Source organism: Salvelinus alpinus, chromosome 7 (assembly GCF_045679555.1).
Source record: "Salvelinus alpinus chromosome 7, SLU_Salpinus.1, whole genome shotgun sequence".
NCBI lineage: Eukaryota > Metazoa > Chordata > Actinopteri > Salmoniformes > Salmonidae > Salvelinus > Salvelinus alpinus.
Genome location: NC_092092.1, coordinates 34593777 through 34614802, shown reverse-complemented (window position 1 = coordinate 34614802; position 21026 = coordinate 34593777). Strand labels below are relative to the sequence as shown.

At 41.3% G+C, this 21026-nt stretch overlaps 1 protein-coding gene across 2 annotated transcripts; it reads right to left on the bottom strand.

The window, feature by feature from the left end:
• Nucleotides 1–168: 168 nt before the first annotated feature.
• On the bottom strand, nucleotides 169–16205 carry LOC139580872 (uncharacterized). 2 transcript variants are annotated; one of them, XM_071409960.1, is made up of 12 exons: nucleotides 15984–16205; nucleotides 13536–13578; nucleotides 12846–13048; nucleotides 12486–12567; nucleotides 11837–12121; nucleotides 9151–9359; nucleotides 6654–6689; nucleotides 6130–6210; nucleotides 5628–5741; nucleotides 4789–4833; nucleotides 2612–2731; nucleotides 169–2480 (listed from the first exon to the last, which is right to left on the bottom strand). In XM_071409960.1, the coding sequence occupies exons 2-12, from the start codon at nucleotides 13576–13578 to the stop codon at nucleotides 2361–2363; spliced, it is 1338 nt and encodes a 445-aa protein (XP_071266061.1). In that variant the 5' UTR covers nucleotides 15984–16205; the 3' UTR covers nucleotides 169–2360. The 2 variants fall into 2 exon arrangements, with proteins under 2 accessions (XP_071266061.1, XP_071266062.1); XM_071409961.1 differs by lacking the exon at nucleotides 4789–4833 and having other exon boundaries at nucleotides 15984–16204.
• Between the last annotated feature and the right edge of the window lie 4821 nt (nucleotides 16206–21026).

Here is a 21026-nt window from a genome sequence, read left to right as displayed (position 1 = left end):
TAATTGTTGTTGTTGTGTCTCTGTTAATAAATCGTTTGGTTCCATTTGGTATAATAAAGCATTTGCCTTTTTTCATAATGTACTAAGTCGTTTTTTTGTGTGATAACAGAATTAACTGCAGATGTGAGTAGCTTGTTTTAAAGCACACAAACGGACAGGCAGAGCAGGGATTTTGCATTCTGTTTATTGAGGTGGATATGTGCATGTCCTACAGACTATTCTACTATAAATGCTAACGATATTCATAGAGTAAGAAACAAACGGAACATTCCACAAGGTCTAATGATATTGCTTTGGAAATCATCTAGACAGTTACAAAGTGAGAAAAGACGTTCTGTAAGGTCGCTTTAAAAGTTACTCCAAAAGCTCATGTGGTATCCCTAAAGAGTGAGGTAACAAAATGTTAATAAAAAAATTATATCGGGAGCCTGCGTTGTAATCATTAGCGCACTGCGCACACCGTAGCAAACTAGCGAAACATTTGCAACGAAAAACTGCTTACTCCAAACGCTTTACAACATGACACAATTCCATTGAACAACATTTCACGAGTCGGCAAGTTTGTTTACAGCTCATGAGGGTATTGGTAACAGACAAAACAAATGCAGTGGTAGAGTAACCTTAATAAACTTGGGCCCTGGTCAAAAGTAATACATTTTATAGAGAATAGGGTGCCATTTTGGACACAGCCATAGCTTCATTCTAAGTGGTATGATAGTGTGGATATTGGAGTAGAGCCTATATGTGCATAGATGAAGGAATGAGAGGTAGAATGCCAACTCTGGTTCCTTGGCAGTGTCACATTGCAATGGTTGAAAGATGACTAGCTACGATGTAATGATGAGAACAAAGAACTAGGCCAGGAATTTGTCTGGACATGTCACATGGTCTGAAAATGCTCGTCACCCGTTAGCGTAAATGTCATTGCCGTTCATCATGTTAAGTTTGTACACCGCAAATTAAAATGTTCCTTGAATATTTATACATACTACATATTTTAACATAATATAATTAATATTAACATTGCTGATTATATACAGTAATAAAGTGGTAACTATTCCAACTTAGTGATTTGCATAGGCTCTTGTGGAACTCACACACCTCTGTTAGCCTCGTTGACGCTACAAAACTGTCCGTGTTCAACCTAACGTGATGACAATACAAGAGAACAGATGCACAGGAATGACATTTACTCGGGTCAAAAGTAGTGAACTATGTAAGGAATAGGGGGCTATTTAGGCCTAACAGAATAGCACCCTCCTCCCAATTGTTTTTAATCATAAGCTGCCAAAACAGTTAATTAACTCTGCATACCCTGTTGAAATGACAGTAGTTTCATATAAAGTACTAAAATGGTCCATCATGCATATAATGACAAACTAAACTTTGGAACATAAAGGCATTTGTGATTGTATTTACATGTATATACTTGTTTATAGAGAGCTTTGCTTGGTCTATCCAGAGTGATGATGAGTTTTCCTGGTACCATCTGATTGGATCATGACTGGGTGTGATGTAGGTTCTGAATGCTCTGGTTGGATAATGATCGTGTTTGTTTGTTTTTTTGCGAGATGGTTGGCAGTTGGAGTGTTTCATAGATACCATCTTTACTGTTGAGTTTAAAAAAAGACAAGTTAGAAAAATCTAAGGCTACACGTTTAAAACAATAAATGTTAAATAACCAACCTTTTCCACTGCCTTCCCAACCCTCGCCCCTAGACTCTGGCTACATTCCAATGTTCTACCCTTCTCCCGAAGTGTGCACTCGTACAATCCCCTAGGATATTTAAAATAAATGGACTGGGAATATGGTGGTAACTACCTTCAGCCATTCTTGCACCAATCCCATGCTTCCATTGTCTGTTTCAGCCATTTTGACAGGCTCTGTATCACAGCTAATGGGCACTTCCTGTCCCTATACAGGAAATAGGGGCATATTCCAATTACCTACTTTCCTTATCTCCTTTCCTTCACTAATACCCCATTTACACAGAGACCAAACCCCTTATTTTTACATTTTGTTACCTTTGTTTGTTTATGTGAAAGGGGTAGGGGACTAAAAAAAAACACAGTCAATAAAAACACAGCTCGAGACCTAGTTATGTCAGCTGTTTTTTGTTGTTGTTGTGAGAATGGATCTATGCATTTTCGTTGGTAAATTTATTAGCACTTCTCTTGTAACACCTCCCTAAATTGAATCGCAAACAGCCCCCATGGTTTATACCTCCCATTAATATCAGTGGTCACACAGGGAAAGCGACGAGGAAAGGAGAGGAGGAAAGGAAGCAATTGAGACATATTGGGACGGAGCCCCCATTACGTTGAAAAGGCCGCTCCTGATTGGGCCATTGGGTGGTGTTCTACAGGAAGTTGGTGGTGTTGGTGGTGGTGTTCTTTCCTGTGTCGATGTTAAACTGGTAGGCTCCGTCCGAGGAGTGGAGGACGTCAGAGGCAGGCACGGGGGCGGAGTGCGATGACGCCTAGGGAGTGAAAGTTGAGAGTTGAAAACCATGTATCGGTAAAGTAAGCAAGTGTGTGTTTGTGAGACGGAGATGGAGAGAGGGAGCGAGCAAGAAAAAGACAGAGAGAGAGAGAGAGAGAGAGGACTGACCTGGGGGGGTTGTGGGGGGTGGGCGAGGAGGGGATCAGCAGGAGACATGTTCTCCATCTTTATCTCCTCCTTCACTGGCTCACCTGGAGGCATGGCACTGTACATAACCGGAGCATACCCCTGAAACACACACAATTAGTCACACAAATACAGGTCATGTACACACACACACACACACACACACACACACACACACACACACACACACACACACACACACACACACACACACACACACAGAGATGAGAAGGATCCAAACCGGAGCAGCGTATGACAGATACAGATGTCAGTTCTTAACTTGATCACTCTTTTGTCGCTAAGAATTTTCCCGCTGCATCAAAAAATTCTAATGAGCCTCGACAGTCCCTGAAAAAAGAGCAGTAATCTTTCCTTCCATGAGGGGACAGTCCAGTCATTGGGATCAGGGTTTGCTATCAAAATCCTTTTCTCTCTCTCTCGCTCAAACGCTAGTCCTAGGTCCTGTTACTACAACATTCAAATGTACAAAATGTATCTGAAATGAAGCCATACACATCAACATCTGTCGTTTTATATAGCCTAATAACACAAGATAGATATTGGTCTCCACTAGGCTACGACGTACAAGTGTCAAGTTTATCAGGTCAACATTTTTAATTGTGCCCTGGGGTGATCTAACGGTTAGGGCTGCTTTCTTCAGTGCGTACATAAATGTCTATGGTGTCGGCTTGGGTTTGATTCCCGGCCCACACTCTTCTGGCACAAAGAACTCAATCCCTCCGATTGACTTGATTTATTTACACATTTCAAATACGGACAGTCGATCGTGATATGAAATGACCATACCAGACACTTTTGGATAACATAAATAGGAAACAAATAAAATAATAACAGTCGGCTACACCAGCATTAGTTTCCGTTCATACAAAGTGTGGGGTGAAATGCCACAGTAGACTTGCCGTGGTAAACTATGAAATACTTTATTTTTTATTGTACGGAATGCTTGTTAAATAGATACATCGCCCTTAGTCTGTTCAAAAATAACTAAATTGTTTCCGATTACAATACCAACCAGAGGGCAAACATATCTTGAAAGACTTTGGTTGCAAGCAGGACTAAGGACCACCGATCTTTTAGGGAGAGGTAATGAGGTGACTAATAATGGTTGCAATTGAGATCAGCTGTGCGGGGGAATTTAGTGCATATTGATGTTATAACCAGACATAAACTGGCGATAATCTAGTGCCATTGATGGTTGCAATAGGGCCCCAAATATTCATTTGAGCCTATCCAAAGATGATTTCGTTGAGCTGAGACACTTTTCTATAATATGTAAATGATTAGACTATTTGTTTTACTTATTGAAATAATTGCAATTCACTTGTGGGCCTAATGTAGTCTCAGGCTGGTCACTATATCACCCAGCACTGGGCATGAACTCATGAGGTTCAGAGTTGGAGCATGTTGCTTAGACCACTGCACTACGACAGTTCACTAAACTTTCACAAGCACTAAGAATACTATAAATACTGATGAAACATAGGCGCGTAGTTTTCCATTTCTGTTGTTTTAAGCCTTTCCCCAACCATAGCCCTAACCTTAACCACTCAGAATGAATGCCTAAACTGTTAACCTTTGAATTGTTTCTGTTTTAACCTTGTAACCTCGCGGAGTTAATGTGTCAAAAATATACATTCATCCATATGCAGTGGGCCGGATTCAAACCCATGCTGACTCTGGCATATGTGTGCTATGGTCAGTGGCTGTAACCTCTGGACCACACAGTCACTGAGGAAATGTATAATTTATTCTGCCTATTGCTTGCCTTCAACATATAATAAAACAATTGATCCGGAAAAATTATTTTCCCGAACTGAAAATACATCTACCCCCTACAAATATGTCAATTTATTATAATTCACATAAGAATTCACACGAGATGCGCTGTAGCCTGTACGTAGCCTACATAAGGTTCAATGTAGGTACGGTGTCCATTGTACACAAACACCGCTTCCAGCTGCCCCCTGGTGGCGATTCTAAATATTTATTCAGATATTCAAAACCTACTGCTGGATTATTTTCCTCCAGCGACGAATGGAGTCAAATTAAGATTTGACATCTGTTGACACAGAGGACAAAGGTGATGGGAAGGACTGGGAAGAGACACTAGACTATGGTTAAGTAGAGTAGATATATACCATCGGAGCCACGGGATACTGATACTGGTTAGGCGGCCCACTCCACTTAGGGGTCAGAAGGAAGGCAGAGTGAGATAGATTGTAGAATAGAGGAAATAGGAGTAGAGGCTGAGTAGAGTTTTCAATAATATAACCAAATATGGTAGAATAGGGGAATAGAACAGAGTAGAGTAGAAGAGTAGAATATAATATAGTAGAACAGAGTAGAGTAGAAAAGATTAGAGTAGAGTCGAATAGAACAGGGTAGAGTAGAAAGGATTGGAGTAGAGTAGAATAGAACAGAGTGGACTAGTAGAAAAGAGTAGAGTAAAATAGAACAGAGTAGACTAGTAGAATAGAATATAGTAGAGTAGAATAGAACAGAGTAGAGTAGAAAGGATTAGAGTAGAGTAGAATAGAACAGGGTAGACTAGTAGAATATAATATAGTAAAGTAGAATAGAACAGAGTAGAGTAGAAAGGAGTAGAGTAGAATAGAACAGAGTAGACTGGTAGAAAATATTAGAGTAGAGTAGAATAGAACAGGGTAGAGTAGAAAAGATTAGAGTAAAGTAGAATATAACAGAGTAGAGTAGAATATAATATAGCACGGTAGAGTAGAATATAACAGAGTACAAAAGATTAGAGTAGAGTATAATATAACAGAGTAGAGTAGAATAGTAGAATGTAATATAGTAGGGTAGAGTAGAATAGAACAGAGTAGAGTAGAAAGGATTAGAGTAGAATATAACAAGAGTAGAATAGTAGAATATAATATAGTAGAGTAGAACAGATTAGAGTAGAATAGAACAGAGTAGAGGAGAAGAATAGAATAGCATATGGTAGAGTATAGAGACATACCATAGGAGGAGCACCAGGGTTGTACTGTGGCTGGTTGGACGGCGGGCCGTTCCACTGCAGGGGCTGGGCGGGGGGGTACATAGGGTCCTGTGGGTGGTAGCCTGGGTTGAACCCCTGAAACAAACCACAGCAAAACAACACCGTCTCACACACACACACACACAGGCATATTGCTTGTTGATGACGATTGGCCTATTGAGAGTATTAATCAACTAGGACAGACAGAACCTTATTCCTGGAAGGTTAGTGTAGCGCCACAGCCCCTAACTCAGCCCCAATCCTCCTTTACAGAGAGTGGATGTGTCCCAAATGGCACCCTATGGGTCCTGGTCAAAAGTAGCACACTATAAAGGGAATGAAGTGCCATGAGGCCAGACATTTTCTCCTCAGCTCCTTTGTTTTCTGTGCTTTCAGACCTTACAGCTGTGCTGCTAAGTGATCAAATGAACAGATGGAGAGAGAAGGCGTAAAGGAGAAAGGAGAGATGAATGGATTGACTCACTGGTTGGTATGGGGGTCCGGTCCACTGAGGCTGGCCAGGCATCCCAGGGTTGGGGGGAGAGTAGACCTGGGGGTAACCTCCCTGTACATGGAGGAGCACCACAGTTCCTACAGTTAGACAGAGGGACTGAAATATACTTTTATATAATCCTATTCAGGGATGGAATTTAACGATTTGGGGTCCAAATCTGTGCCATGCTACTAGCCCAGTCTGAAAAGTACTAGACTCGGGCTAGCTTCATTTCCATCCCTGCTTAAACTATATATCCATGACAGTATATACTCATACTGAACATACACAGATAGTGTACATGGATACCCATAGATAGACATAGGGACTTCTACTCAATACACACATGCTACACGCACAGTGCTCATGACTAAGACGAAAATAAGAAAATGATATACATACGGAAGGCATTATTGCTTGTCGTTCAGATCAGTGACACAAAGCCGATAACCAACCACACGCACGCACACACACCACAGTGTAGTTAATTGAGTAATAATAAATGCATCATGTACCATGTTAGGATCTGGGCCTGGGCCATGATAAAATACCTGCAACAATCACAACAAAAACACAATTGATGTTATTATCGACCGTTCATTCACAAAAGCTCACTGCGATGTCACTATGATAGTACATCAAGGAGTGAGAGGGGAGACATGAGGAACATAAAGGCAACGTGTGGTCCTCTGTAACTCAGTTGGTTGACCGTGGTGCTTGCAACGCCAGGATAGTGGGTCTGATTCGCGGCACCCCCCATACCTTAAAAGGCTTTGGATAAAAGTGTCGGTAACACTTTATTTGACACCCAGTGTCATAACACGTTATGACATGGTCATAACCATGTCATAGTATGTCATAACAGATTACATAACTTGTCATAATATGGTCATAACACTGTCATGACGCATATATTTACACCTGTTCTGACAAATATTTATTCACATCATTTTTCCCCCTGCCAATACGTTTCCCTTCGTTTGAAAGCTTGTTCCTTAAATCATTTGTTGTTGTTGTAATGAATTCTTTACAGTCGTGTTTTTTTTCAACATATTTTATATAACTAGATAATACACTTTGTGACGCTGTCAAAAAGCATTATGACCATCCTGTGTCACTTTACTTGGACTAAGAAAATACACTTTATGACACTGTCAAGGAGCATTATGACCATCATAATCATGATTAACCAGATAGGCCTATCACGTACATGCCCTTATATTAATTAGTATTCAGTCAAAAAGAGGGTGTCTTGTCCTGCTCCTGAAATCTGCATTCATCCTAGTCATCATTCATGTGTGCGCAACAACAATGATCATTTCATATGGTCAATTAAAACAATATATATAACATAAACATACTGTTGACATGTAGACTATGGTGTAATGGAATGTTTTGCTTGTGTGGTAGGTTTTGTGGGTTTTGACACTCTTATGTAGGTGTTATAACCAGCCATAAAATAATGTAATATATGTCACAACAGGTCTAAATATATGTATCATGACATACAAACAGTGTTCCATACATGACAGTGTTATAACCATATTATAATGTGTTATGACAAATTATGTCAGTTGTTGTGACATATTATGACCATAAAGTGTGACCAAAGTGGATACTAAATGGCATGTAGTATTATGTACAGTGCATTCAGAAAGTATTCACAGCCCTTGACTTTTTCCACATTCTGTTTGTGTTACAGCCTGAATTTAAAATGGACTCAATTGAGATTTTGTGTCACTGGCCTACATGTCAAAGTGGAATTATGTTTTTACACATTTTTACAAATTAATAAAAAATGGATTCAACCAATTTGTTATGGCAAGCCTAAATAAGTTCCAAGAGTAAAAATGTGCTAAACAAGTCACATAATAAATTGCACGGACTCACCCCGTGTGCAATAATTGTGTTCAACATACTTTTTAAATGACTACCTCATCTCTGTACCCCACACCTACAATTATCTGTTAAGGTCCCTCATTCAAGCAGTGAATTTCAAACCCATATTCAACCACAAAGACCAGGGAAGTTTTCCAATGCCTCGCAAAGTAGGGCACCTATTGGTAGATGGGTAAAAAAAAAAAGCATAAATTGAATGTCCCTTTGAGCATGGTGAAATTATTAATTACACTTTGGATGGCGTATCAATACACCCATTCACTTCAACGGAATGGAGCTAAGCACAAGCAAAATCCTAGAGGAAAACCTGGTTCAGTCTGCTTTCCAACAGACACTGGGAGATTAATTCACCTTTCAGCAGGACAATAACCTAAAACACAATGCCAAATATACACTGGAGATGTTTACGAAGACGACATTGAATGTTCCTTAATGGCAGAGTTACAGTTTTGACTTAAATGGGCTTGAAAATCTATGGCAAGTCTTGAAAATGGCTGTCTAGCAATGATCAACAACCAACTTGACAGAGCTTGAAGAATTTTTTAAAGAATAATATGCTAATATTGTACAATCCAGGTATGTAAAGATCTTAGAGACTTACCCAGAAAGACTCACAGCTGTAATCACTGCCAAAGGAGATTCTAACATGTATTGACTCAGGGGTGTGAATACTTTTGTAAATTAGATATTTTTGTATTTAATTTTCAATAAATGTGGAAAAATGTCTAAAAACATCTTTTCACTTGCCATTATGGGGTATTGTGTGTAGATGGGTGATATTTTTTATATTTTTTATCCATTTGGAATTCAGGCTGTAACACAACAAAAGTCAAGAGGTATGAATACTTTCTAAAGGGGTACAAGGGTTGTGTCCCAAACGACGCCATATTCCCTATAAAGTGAACTACTTTTGACCAGAGCCCACTAAATAGGGAATAGGGTACCATCGGCCCTGGTCAAAAGTAGCGCACAACAGTATATACGGAATATGGTAACATTTGGCACTATTCCCTACATAGTGTACTACTTTTGACCAGAGCCCTATGGGGTGCTTGGTCAAAAGTAGTGCACTAAATAGGGATTTCGCCATGCCACCATCAAACTACCCCTTACCGGGCCACCAGGTCCAGGGGACACCCCTCCGGGGATATTGTAGCCGGGAGGAGGGTGCAGAGTCTCGGGGGTCCCCTGGAGGACGGCTGTGGTGTGGGGGGCTTTCTTCTTGAAGATCTTCTTCTGGCAACAACAGCAGATACCTACGGGGATCCCCAGTAGGAGGAGCAGGGCCATGAAGGGGTTAGCTGCTTCATAGTCATGGTGGTCTGGAGGGAGAGAGGGGAGGGAGGGAGGAGGAGGGAGGGGGGAGAGAGGAAGGTGGGAGGAAATGAGAGAAGGCAGGAGAGAGGGAGGAGGACAGAGAAAGAGTGTGACAGAATAAGAGAGTCGGTGTGAAAGAGACAGGGAGAGAAAGGGGAGAAATCAGGATAGCAAAAAGAGAGAAAGAGGGCAATTGGGATGAGAGGGAAAGAGATCAGAGAGTCAGTTACTGTAGGTGCCTATGAGGTCTTTCTCAAATAGCCCCAAAAGCATACAACTAAAATACAGACCGTGATAATTTAGCACAAAGGACACGAAGAGCATGTTTATTAGAAGACTATGCTTAGTACATGCTTGGGGGAGGCAGGTATCCTAGTGGTTAGAGCATTGGGCCAGTAACCTAACGGTTGCTAGGTCGAATCCCCGAGCTGACATGGTAAAAATCTGTCGCTCTGAACAAGGCAGTTAACCCACTGTTCCTAGGCCGTCATTGTAAATAAGAATTTGTTCTTAACTGACTTGCCTAGTTAAATATAAATGAAATAAATAAAAGTAAAGAAACACAGTAGAGACCAGTAGAACCGAGACTGGTGGCCATTTGAAGTGTGTAGGTGCCTATCGGAAACAACCAATCTGGTCTACAGAGGCCTCTTTCTTACACTCGTAGAAAAAAGGGTTCCAAAAGGCTTCTTCAGCTGTCCTCATAGGAGAACCCTTTTTGGTTCCAGTTAGAACTCTTTTGCGTTCCATGTAGAATCCTCTGTGGAAAGGATTTTTACATGGAACCCAAACCTGCAAACAAAAATGTTCTTCAAAGGGTTCTCCTATGGGGACAGCCGAAGAACCGTTTTAGGTTCTAGATAGCAATTTTTTTCTAAGAGTGTAGGGTTGTAAGGGCAGTTAAAATAGGTTGGAATTCCATATGTCACTCATGGCATGTTTCTGGTGTATGCATGGTTTTCTTACATGACCAGCAAAACATATTGAGATTAAACTGAGCAATACATAATACATACTCTTTATATGCACATTGTCGAAGAAAGGTTTCAAATGAAATCACGCTCATTGGTCCTGCTTCGTAGTATACCCTTCAGGGCCAATAGGGACGAAGACGAAGTGAAAAGTGATGACAGAATGAACAAGCACAACAGGAGAATAGGAGTGCGCTCAGTCAGAATGAATTCAGCTCTTTGCTATCCTTTTTGTATGCAGAGCAGACCTACTATAATTAAGCAATAAGGCCCGAGGAGGTGTGGTATATAGCCAATATACCACGGCTAAGGGCTGTTCTTACGCACAATGCAATGTGGAGTGCCTAGATACAGCCCTTAGCCGTGGTATATTAGCCTATACCACACCTCCTCGTACCTTATTGCTTAATTATATCAGGCCTTTCAGCCTATCCTGTACGGCTCAGTTGGTACAGCATGGCGCTTGCCACGTCAGGGTTGTGGGTTTGATTCCCATGGGGGACCAGTATGGAAAAGTATGAATATGTATGTATTCACTACTGTAAGTCGCTCTGGATAAGAGCGTCTGCTAAATGACTAAAATGTATTCAGGGCTCTAACTACCCAGTTCATAATAACAAATAAACCCCTGCCCTTTTTGGCCTATCCCTTCTCTGGAAGTCAGCAGATGGAATATTGAAAACATTTGGAGGCCTGCTGGTGGGCAGAAGGAGTGAAGGTGGCAATTCTATGGAATTCTGATTCCTGTGAATGGACACAGTAGTTGAGTCAATTCCAGAATGGATTCCTTGTCCCTCTATTTCAGTTTGTACACTCATGGTATGTGTCCCAAATGTAACACAATTACCTATGTAAGCACTACATTTGAACAGTAGTGCACTTAATAGGGAATAGGGTGCCATTTGGGACACATATTGCAGTCTGAGTGGTGAAGACCATTGACAGGGTAATAAGATACTTGGAAAGCCACTTAAAGCCAGCCAGTGTCTATGGAGACCAAATGGCACCCTTTTTCATATTTAGTGCACTCCTTTTGATCAGGGCCCATAGGGCTCTTTAGAGGAAATAGGGAGCCATTTGGGACATACCCAGCATATATGCAGACCAAGGTTTGGAGCAACTAACAATGCCATCAATTCATTCAGAACTATCCGTAATCATGGTAGCATCCACATTAATGTAGAAGTTTCATCATTGTATCATTTCAAATGCAAAGTGCTGGAGTACAGAGCCAGAACAACAGAAAATGTGTCGCTATCCCAATACTTTTGGAGCTCACTGTAAATAGCATAATTTATATTCTAGAATAGAATCCATTCTGTGTCTATGATGAGAACCATATGTACACACACCCTACTGTTGCTGCTCCCAGGCAGGGTTGAGGTTAGGTAAGTGGGGCTAGGCCATTTGGGAAGCAGCCAGCATATATGCAGACCAAGGTTTGGAGCAACTAACAACGCATGGTGACACAGCAAAAAAACACACACACTCCCCCCCACACACACCCCCACCTGTGAGTTCCATCCTGATGATGGAGACCACCCTGTCTCTCCTGTCCCTCAGCGTGTAGTAACCCACGTCCGTGGTGTTGACGTTCTCGATGGTGATCTTGGTGGAGTGGGTCTTGACCCGGTTCCAGTAGTCCGGGTGGTCCTGGGCGACCACGGCCCCATCATGCACCAGGGTGACATTGGCGTCGGCGCCAGAGAAGGAGAGTTGGGCGTCGGCTAGGTCGATGCCCTCCAATGAGATGTAGAGTTCCTCGCCCGCCACGCACTTCGGGTACTCATGCCTGGCTGGTGGGGCGAGAAAAGGTGTGAGAACGTGTTACGGGCGAGAGAGTAGTTGGAAACAGAGATGGGGCAGGCACATGAAGAGGTGAGAGAGAGTAAGAGGAAACGTAGCATTAGAGGAAGAGAGTGAAAGAAAGAGAGGGGGAGTACATGAGAGACAAGAGAGGGGGGTGGGTGAGAGAGAGTAGGTGGAAAGAGAGAGAGAGAGAGTGAAGGAGCAAGCAAGAGTGAGAGCGAGAGAAAGGGAGAGACAAAAAGGCGAGAAGGATCTGTACACCAACTGACAACAACAAAGGACGATATTTCAATAACATGCAAAACAACAACTCTCCCCACCACCCCACCGTGTACCTCCTCCTGCACTCACTGTTCACGGCCACTTTGAGCGAGGAGATCTCCTTGTTCCAGTGGTCTCTCTGGACGTAGGTTCCCTGGTCCTCGTACGTCACCTTCAGAGGGCAAAGATCAAATCTAAGTGCATTTAAAATTGCTTCACAATAAAAACAATACAATTAAATTAAAGAGAATAGATAGATGATGGTAGTCACATTAGCAGAGGTGGTGTAAATGTATTACTAAAGGTCAAAATAAAGTGGTCTTTTTTGTTAAGAGGAGGACGCCATCCCCCAACACCCCCCTTAATTGGACATCTGGTGGTATGATAAGATATACTTTATTGTCTCCTAGGGAAAATTTGACTTGGATAATTGAAGAGTCAGTCAGTCACCTTGTCCAGATACCAGCGCCTGTCAGTTCCTGTCCCAGACACCCGTCCCTTGTTGGTCCGGGCGCCACGGTCCCAGTACAGGTAGGTCTTCATGGGCTCTGCAGCAGGGGTGAACTCCAGCTTCGAAGAGCTCTTCGGGAGGTAGATCTTCAGCTGACGCCCATGGGACAGACGCTCGTGCAGGTCGTGCATCGCATAGCCATCTGAGAGACAGAGAGAGATGGGGGGGAGAGAGATAGGGAGGCAGAGAGAGATGGAGTGAGAAAGACAGGATTAAAACACTGTAAATTGAAACCCTTTTAATGATGTATTTTCTCTACAAATCTCTACAGCTGTTCCCTATATGGACCCTGGACAAAAGTAGTGCATTTTACAGGCCCTATGATGCTGACTAATGCCGAATGTGAGGTGAAAGTTAACAGGTACAATAATGGTGTAGTGTAATATGGTGTAATAATGGCCTTATGTACACAGTAGTTTACCTTTTAACATTGCAGCCTATTCATCTTGAAATGTCAACAGCCCCCTCCTTGGCTATGTACCCCCCCCCCCGGGCTTTATTGCTTGTTCATCAACGTGGTTTCTGGATGACATTTCATTGGAAGGTTAAGAGCTAATACAGTAAGCTAAAACTCCCACGTACTTCTTCAGGTCCGGAACTTGTACCACATTTTGTACTAAATGACTCACCCACACTGAGTGTTCCCAACAGGATCCACAGACTCCACATCATCTGTGTGGGAAATAGAGATTTTTTGTGAACAAATTACCAGAAATATAATGAATTATAGTGTGAACAGGTCATTGGGGGGGGGGGGGGGGGGGGTATAAGACAAACAGACAGATGATGAACAAATAAATAAAGAATGACCAAATGAAGAAATCAGTGAAAAGAACACCCTCCCTTCAATCAAACATGGGAACGTTTAATGATGCTCTTGGGTTGTTTGCTGCCTCTGGTACTGGGGACCTTGAACATGCGCAACATACAGCCCTTCGCCGTGGTATATTGGCAATATACCACAAACATCCGAGGTGGCTTATTGCTATTATAAACTGGTTATAGACGTAATTAAAAGAATCAATCAGCATTCAGGGCTCGAACCACCCAGTTTATAAAATATTTTATAAACAACTTTATAAACTGGGTGGTTCGAGCCCGGAATGCTGATTGGCTGACAGGCGTGGTATATCAGACCGTAAACCAAGGGTATGACAAAACATGTGTTTTTACTGCTCTAATTATGTTGGCAACCAGTTTATAATAGCAACAAGGCACCTTGGGGTTTGTGGTATAAGGCCAATAAGTATACCACGGCTATGTCATCCTGAATTCAGCAGATTATCAGGTGTTTTGGACTCCAATGTTCAACACAGTGTCCAAAACCTGGGTCTCCATTGAACGTTGTGGGTCCAAACACCCCAAACACAGGACAAAAAAGAGCAACCAGGAATGGTACAAGCCGAAACACTGGACTGTTCTGGAGAGGTCAGCGTCTAGTTCAGATCTGAATCACATCCAAAACCTATGGCAAGATCTGAAAACAGCAGTAGGTGGATGGCAGCCCTCAAACATTGAAGAATTCAAGCAGTTTGCTGCTTAGGAGTGGGCCAAATTGCCAGTAGAAAGGTGCAGCAAGCTCATCGATGGCAACAATAATCGTTTGACTGCAGTTATCTTGGCCAAAGGCTGTGCAAACAAGTGCTCCGGGTGGCAATCATTTTGTCCATGTCATTTGTCTTTATTTTCTAAATTCAAACGGAAGTTTACAGTAGTATATAGTGCAGTGCACTACTTTTGACCAGGGCCTATAGGTCCAGGAGTTAGGCTACCAGGTTAACGTTGGCCAGTTAAACAACTACCTCCCCTGTCTCAAACCAGACTTTACAACCATTCATGTTATTGTAATGTTTATGGTCCTTTCTTTCACAATTTGGAGCGCATCCGTCAAGTCAAGGGCGGTGTGGGGGTCGTGCGCGTTTCATAAATGTGTGGGCCACAACAATCGTTTAATAATTGTCACACAAGGCCCGCAATTCAATGTTTTGTTTAACTAGGCAAGATAGTTAAGAACAAATTCTTATTTACAATGACGGCCTAGGAACAGTGGCCTTGTTCAGGGGCATAAGGACAGATTTTGGCCTTGTCAGCTCGGGATTTCGATCCAGCAACCTTTCGGTTACTGGCCCAACGCTCTAACCACTAGGCTACCTGCCGCCACGATTAGAGATAATGAAACAAACATAATTTCCATGATTACATCAAATTCTACAATAGGCCTACAGCCCATGCAATTTATAACGTGATATTTTTTTTTTAAACTATTATTATTATGTATTAATTTTTATTATTATTTTAAAGCCATACATATAGCTATTATTTGGCATCTCTCACGCCTGATAAGCCTATATGAAACATAGGGCTTCAACCTGTTGAGGATCCACAGAATATTAGGCTACAGTGAGGAGCCTAATGGCTATCTCTCCAGAGAGCTAGCGGTTCACACGGACAGTAAAATCTACGGAGGGTGCCGCGCCTTTCATTTGAGAAGGGGAGAACGACCGCAATAATTCGCAGGAAAAAAACAATAACAAACAAAAAAACAAGGATGAACCATATCAAGACGATTTGTAGAAAATAAGAGCATCTACTATATGATGATCTTTCATTAAAGAAAAGCAAAACATTATGTTAGAGATAGATAGAATACGATTAAATCACATTATTACACCTAGTGCGGATCGCTGTGTGACTCGAGGCAACGGGTAGAAAGCAATCCCAACACAAAACAATATGCACACGCATACGGTCTATGGCACACACCCACAACCACCTCTTCTCATCTCCTTGCTCCACAGAGGCACGCAAGCGCCCAGACCATAGAACACCATGCGACAAAAATAACAAACATCACTAATCGAGGCAATGTAACAAAAAAATGATAAAAGGAGGAGAGATTATTGTTCGCCTACGTTGCAAAATAAAATAGACCAAATAAAACTAAAAGCCGCTACTGCTGCAAGGAGAAAGCAGGCAGCTGCAATGAAATATCGAATTATGAGCCATGAACATGGCCATCGCACAAACATTCTTATTGTGCATGCAGACGATATGTAGTAGGCCTATTGGCTACATACCTTGATAGGAAAGAATCTAGTTGATTATTTCCCTGTTTTTCTCCTCATAACAATGTATCTATGACGGGAGAGTGTCACGCGGTGACTCGATAGGCGGCGGATAGTAGTAGGCCAAGTAAGTGTACGATTGATGCCGGAGCTCTGATGCTCCGAAGCGGTTTTCAAAGGACTTCTGATCCGACCAACGAAACTATAAACCCTAGATGACAATCCACTGTTTTGAAGCAACTGCGCTGCCACTAGGTTATATAGTGGGGTAGAATCTCGTCTAGGCAGTATTATATATTTTTTTAATTTAACCACACAGCTGCACATTGGTGTTAAATTAATTTGTTTTATGTGCTATAATGTTAAGCTATTCGTCTTTATCATGCAATAGATCCACAGGAGCTAGGTGGTAGTTTAACTAAATTCAAATCTCCTTAGTCTTTTCATTAGCTAATTACTTTTTTTGCCATGTAGCATTGTAGCTAACTACTTGAACTACCCACACAATTGTTCACCCCCGCGAAATAAAAAAAATATATAATCATAATTTTCGCAAAAAAACGATCCCCTGTTTTTCTCTCTCACCCTGACAACTAGGCTAAGCCAATGCACTCACTCTATGGCTGTCACTGATACCTCACTACACTGTTAACATCTGACTCCAGAGTGATGTGTTCGGTTACACTTTATTGTAGGGTACACATATTAGCCACTAATTTGTAGTTTATGCCATGACTTTACTTTCATTAATCTGATGACAGTTCGTTAATTAGATAAATAACAATGTTTAATTGTTACCCGGTTAAATTAATCATGTAACAATTAACCAGGGTTGGGTAGGTTAATTTCTAAATGTAATCCATTACAGTTACTAGTTACCTGTCCAAAATTGTAGTCAGTAAAGTAACTTTTGGATTATCCAAACTCAGTAACGTGACATTCAGTTACTTTTAGACAAAAATGTATGTCACCAATTGAACGACATCTATTGCAGGATAAATCCATGTTAAAGTTTACATAGCTGGCCATATATGGATGTTAAATTTTACTTTATGGGTTGGTTATGTAGGCTTCTTCCAACCCATCGCTTTCTACTACATATAATAATACGATTCAATTCTTTCTTTACATTAAAAACCAAAGTCTATCAGAATTCCAATACATTTTATACCCCTTGTTCTTCAAGAATAGAACGTGGAAATATGGAAGTATAGATTGTTTTACCTGAGCATAACCTCAAAACGAAGGACTTAGTAGCTAGCCCTACTCTATAGTTTATGGTTTTGTTGTCATGGAGGACTGATTGGGCTCGTTGATTCGAGTTGAAAAATAAATGCTGTGCTCATGGAATGGCATGCTTTGAGCACTCCTGAAAAGTGCTATTTACATGTGAAAAATTAATGCCATATGCTGCATTTTCTATAGGCCTATTGTTTACCATTTTGTTGGTGACACTTTGATATCTTGATAATATGCAGCTGTTTAAAGGGCAAATCCACAGATGAAACAGGCATTTATAAGTTACATTCTTCAAGACTCAATGGATATATAGAGTTTTAGAACACATACTGTTCAAGGGTTTTTCTTTATTTTTACTATTTTCTACATTGTAGAATAATAGTGATGACATCAAAACTATGAAATAACACATATGGAATCATAGTAACCAAAAAAGTGTTAAGCAAATCAAAATATATTCCCTATGGGACTCCCAATCACAGCCAGATGTGATGCAGCCTGGATTTGAACCAGGGACTGCAGTGACACCTCTTCCACTGAGATGCAGTAACTTCGCCACTCGGGACGCAATAGCATTGACAGCTGCTATTGCGTTAGCTAGCTGGCCTCAGATTCATCCTAGCTTAACTATCAACTGGCTATCTTTATCAGGGAGCTATAGACGCGAGAGGAAAACAAATATATGTGCTAGTTAGTTAACCATCTGATTGATGAAGTTGATTATAAATGCCATTAGCTAGCTAGATGGCTAAATTGAAACTTCTGGGGGAAAGCTAGCCATAACTCCCACCATGATCACTGCAGTGTAGCTAATGTTAGCTTGGTTTCTAGAGAAAATATATATATATATTTTAAGCTATATTTTAAAGACTTGTTACTGACTTTTGAACACTTGTCAAACTACTTCATTCCACTGCCTGTTTATTGATTAATTGGTGACTGTAAAATGCCCCTCCCAATTCCACTGCAAAGATCACAAGAAAGCAGCATGCTGCCAGACCTCCAAATGACCCTAAAGGTATTACAGTCAATGCTTATGAACTGAATATTGTAATTGAATTACCCATTTTTATCAATCACACTAACAAAATGGCTGGATTGTTCAGCAACGTGCAGTAAATACTAACACGGCTTTGGTGATGAAACATACATAATGTATTTATTGTCATCTCCCTATCAGGCCACTGCATGCTGTGACAAGGGCCTGGATGGTGATACACATCTGCTTCAAGCTGCCTGCCTGAATACTGGGGCCTTCGGTGGTACCTTCCCTTTGATTACAGCAAGAGTTTCCTTATCGCTGTCTAATGGCCATTTAACATGTAGTGTATGTAACCACTCAAATTCATGGAAACTGCTACGAACACAAGAAATTACTTGTATTCACTTGTCCCTGGCTGCGTTTAGACAGGCAGCTCAATTCTGATCGTTTTTCCCGTAAATGGACTCGTAAATGGACTTATTATACTTGAAAATTGTATTGAATGTATTCAAATGTCAAATTACAAGTTTGCCGCCGTTGTTAATCCATTTGTTAATTATGATACAAGCTTGCAAAATTAAATTACACAATTGAAAATCGTACTTGCGACCACAAAACTCAAACTGCGTTCACGAAATTGAAAATTCAAACTCACGTAGTTCTGTCATCATTATAATCCCATAATAGAATGGCACCAGAGGTGATGGCTGCCGGAAGGAATGACTCCTAACCAATTGTGCTGTTTGTATGTTTTTTTCGCATTGTTTGTAATTTATTTTGTACATAATGTTGATGCTACCGTCTCTTATGACCGAAAAGAGCTTCTGGATATCAGAACAGCGATTACTCACCTCAAACTGCACAAATATTTTTTCTTTAATGAGTCTGACACGAAGGATATAATCCTTGTCCTTCGCATGAAGAAAATAAGGAAATACAGGGGGCACAGATCAGGGTACCTTGTGAGAATTCGTTGGCGAGTGGGTAACCCGCCTCTACCATCCTTTCTATTGGCCAACGTGCAATCACTGGAGAATAAACTGGATGAGCTCCGTTTGAGACTATGCTACCAACGGGACATTAAAAACTGTAATATCTTATGTTCCACTGAGTCGTGGCTGAACGATGACACGGATAATATACAGTTGGCTGAGTTTTCCATGCATCGGCAGGACAGAACAGCTACGACAGGGGTCAGGCAAACTTAAATCCATTTTACCTAATTTCCTCATGGGTGGCAGGTAGCCTAGTTGTTAGAGCGTTGGGCCAGTAACCGAAAGGTTGCTAGATTGAATCCCCAAGCTGACAAGGTAAAAAAATATATCGTTCCGCCCCTGAACAAGGCAGTTAACACACTGTACCTAGGCTGTCATTGTAAATAAGAATTTGTTCTTAACTGACTTGCCTGGTTAAATAAAAAAATATATAAAAATTTCTACCAGCATATCACATCTGCAAACAGACTCTTGACCACCTTTACTCCACACACTAAGATGTGCATTTGGCAAATCTGACCATATGTCACGCCCTGACCATAGAGAGCTTTTTATTCTCTATGTTGGTTAGGTCGGGGTGGGTCATCTAGGTGATTTATATTTCTATGTTGGCCTGGTATGGTTCCCAATCAGAGGCAGCTGTTTATCGTTGTCTCTGATTGGGGATCATATTTAGGCAGCCATTTCCCCTTTGTGCTTTGTGGGATTGTTTTCTTTGAGTTTCATTACCTAATAAAGAGGATGGAACCATACCACGCTGCATCTTGGTCCACTCATTATAACAATTGTGACACCATAATTATATCCTCCTGATTCCTGCTTACAAGCAATAACTTAACAGGAAGAACCAGTGACTCGCTCAATATGGAAGTGGTCAGATGACACTCGTCGGATGTGGCAGGGCATGCAAACTATTATGGACTACAAAGGGAAACCCAGCTACAAGCTGCCCAGTGACGCGAGCCTACCAGACGGGCTAAATTCCTTTAATGCTCGATTCGCGTCAAGCAACACTGAAGCATGCATGAGAGCACCAGCTGTTCCGGACGATTGTGTGATCACACTCTCCGTAGCCGATGTGGGGAAGACCAACTTCTTGTCAATAGGGGGGCGCTATTTTCACTTTGGAAAAAATCGTGCCCAAATTAAACTGCCTCGTACTCTATTCTAGATCATACAATATGCATATTATTATTACTATTGGATAGAAAACACTCTCAATTTTCTAAAACTGTTTGAATTATATCTGTGAGTAAAACAGAACTAATTTTGCAGCAAACTTCCATACAGGAAGTGAAAAATCTGAAAACGAGGCTCTGTTCCAGGGCCTGCCTATTCAACTGGCTTATATTTATCGATATGCATGCACTTCATACGCCTTCCACTAGATGTCAACAGGCAGTGGAAGGTGGAATGGGGTGTCTAGCTTGATCTGAGGTCGAACAAGAGCTTTTGGAGTGGCAGGTCAGGAATTTCCTTTCTCTACCTAGGCGCGCGAAGCACCTCCATATTGTCTTCTGATAAGCGTTCGGTATACACGGCTAATATCTCCGGCTCTGATTTTATTTGATACATATTAGAAAAACATCATAAAGTAGGTTTTTTCAACCGAGTTTCATCAGTTTATTCAACGTTTATTGGGACTTTTGGAGTTTTCCGTTCTTTGCATCGAGAGAAACTGGGAACGTCATCAACATTGGCTAGCATTGTGGCACGAATTCGACAGGAGAAAAGGACATTCTAAAACCAAACAACGATTTATTCTGGAAATAGGACTCCTTGTACAAGATTCTGATGGAAGCTCAGCAAAAGTAAGAACAATTTATGATGTTATTTCGT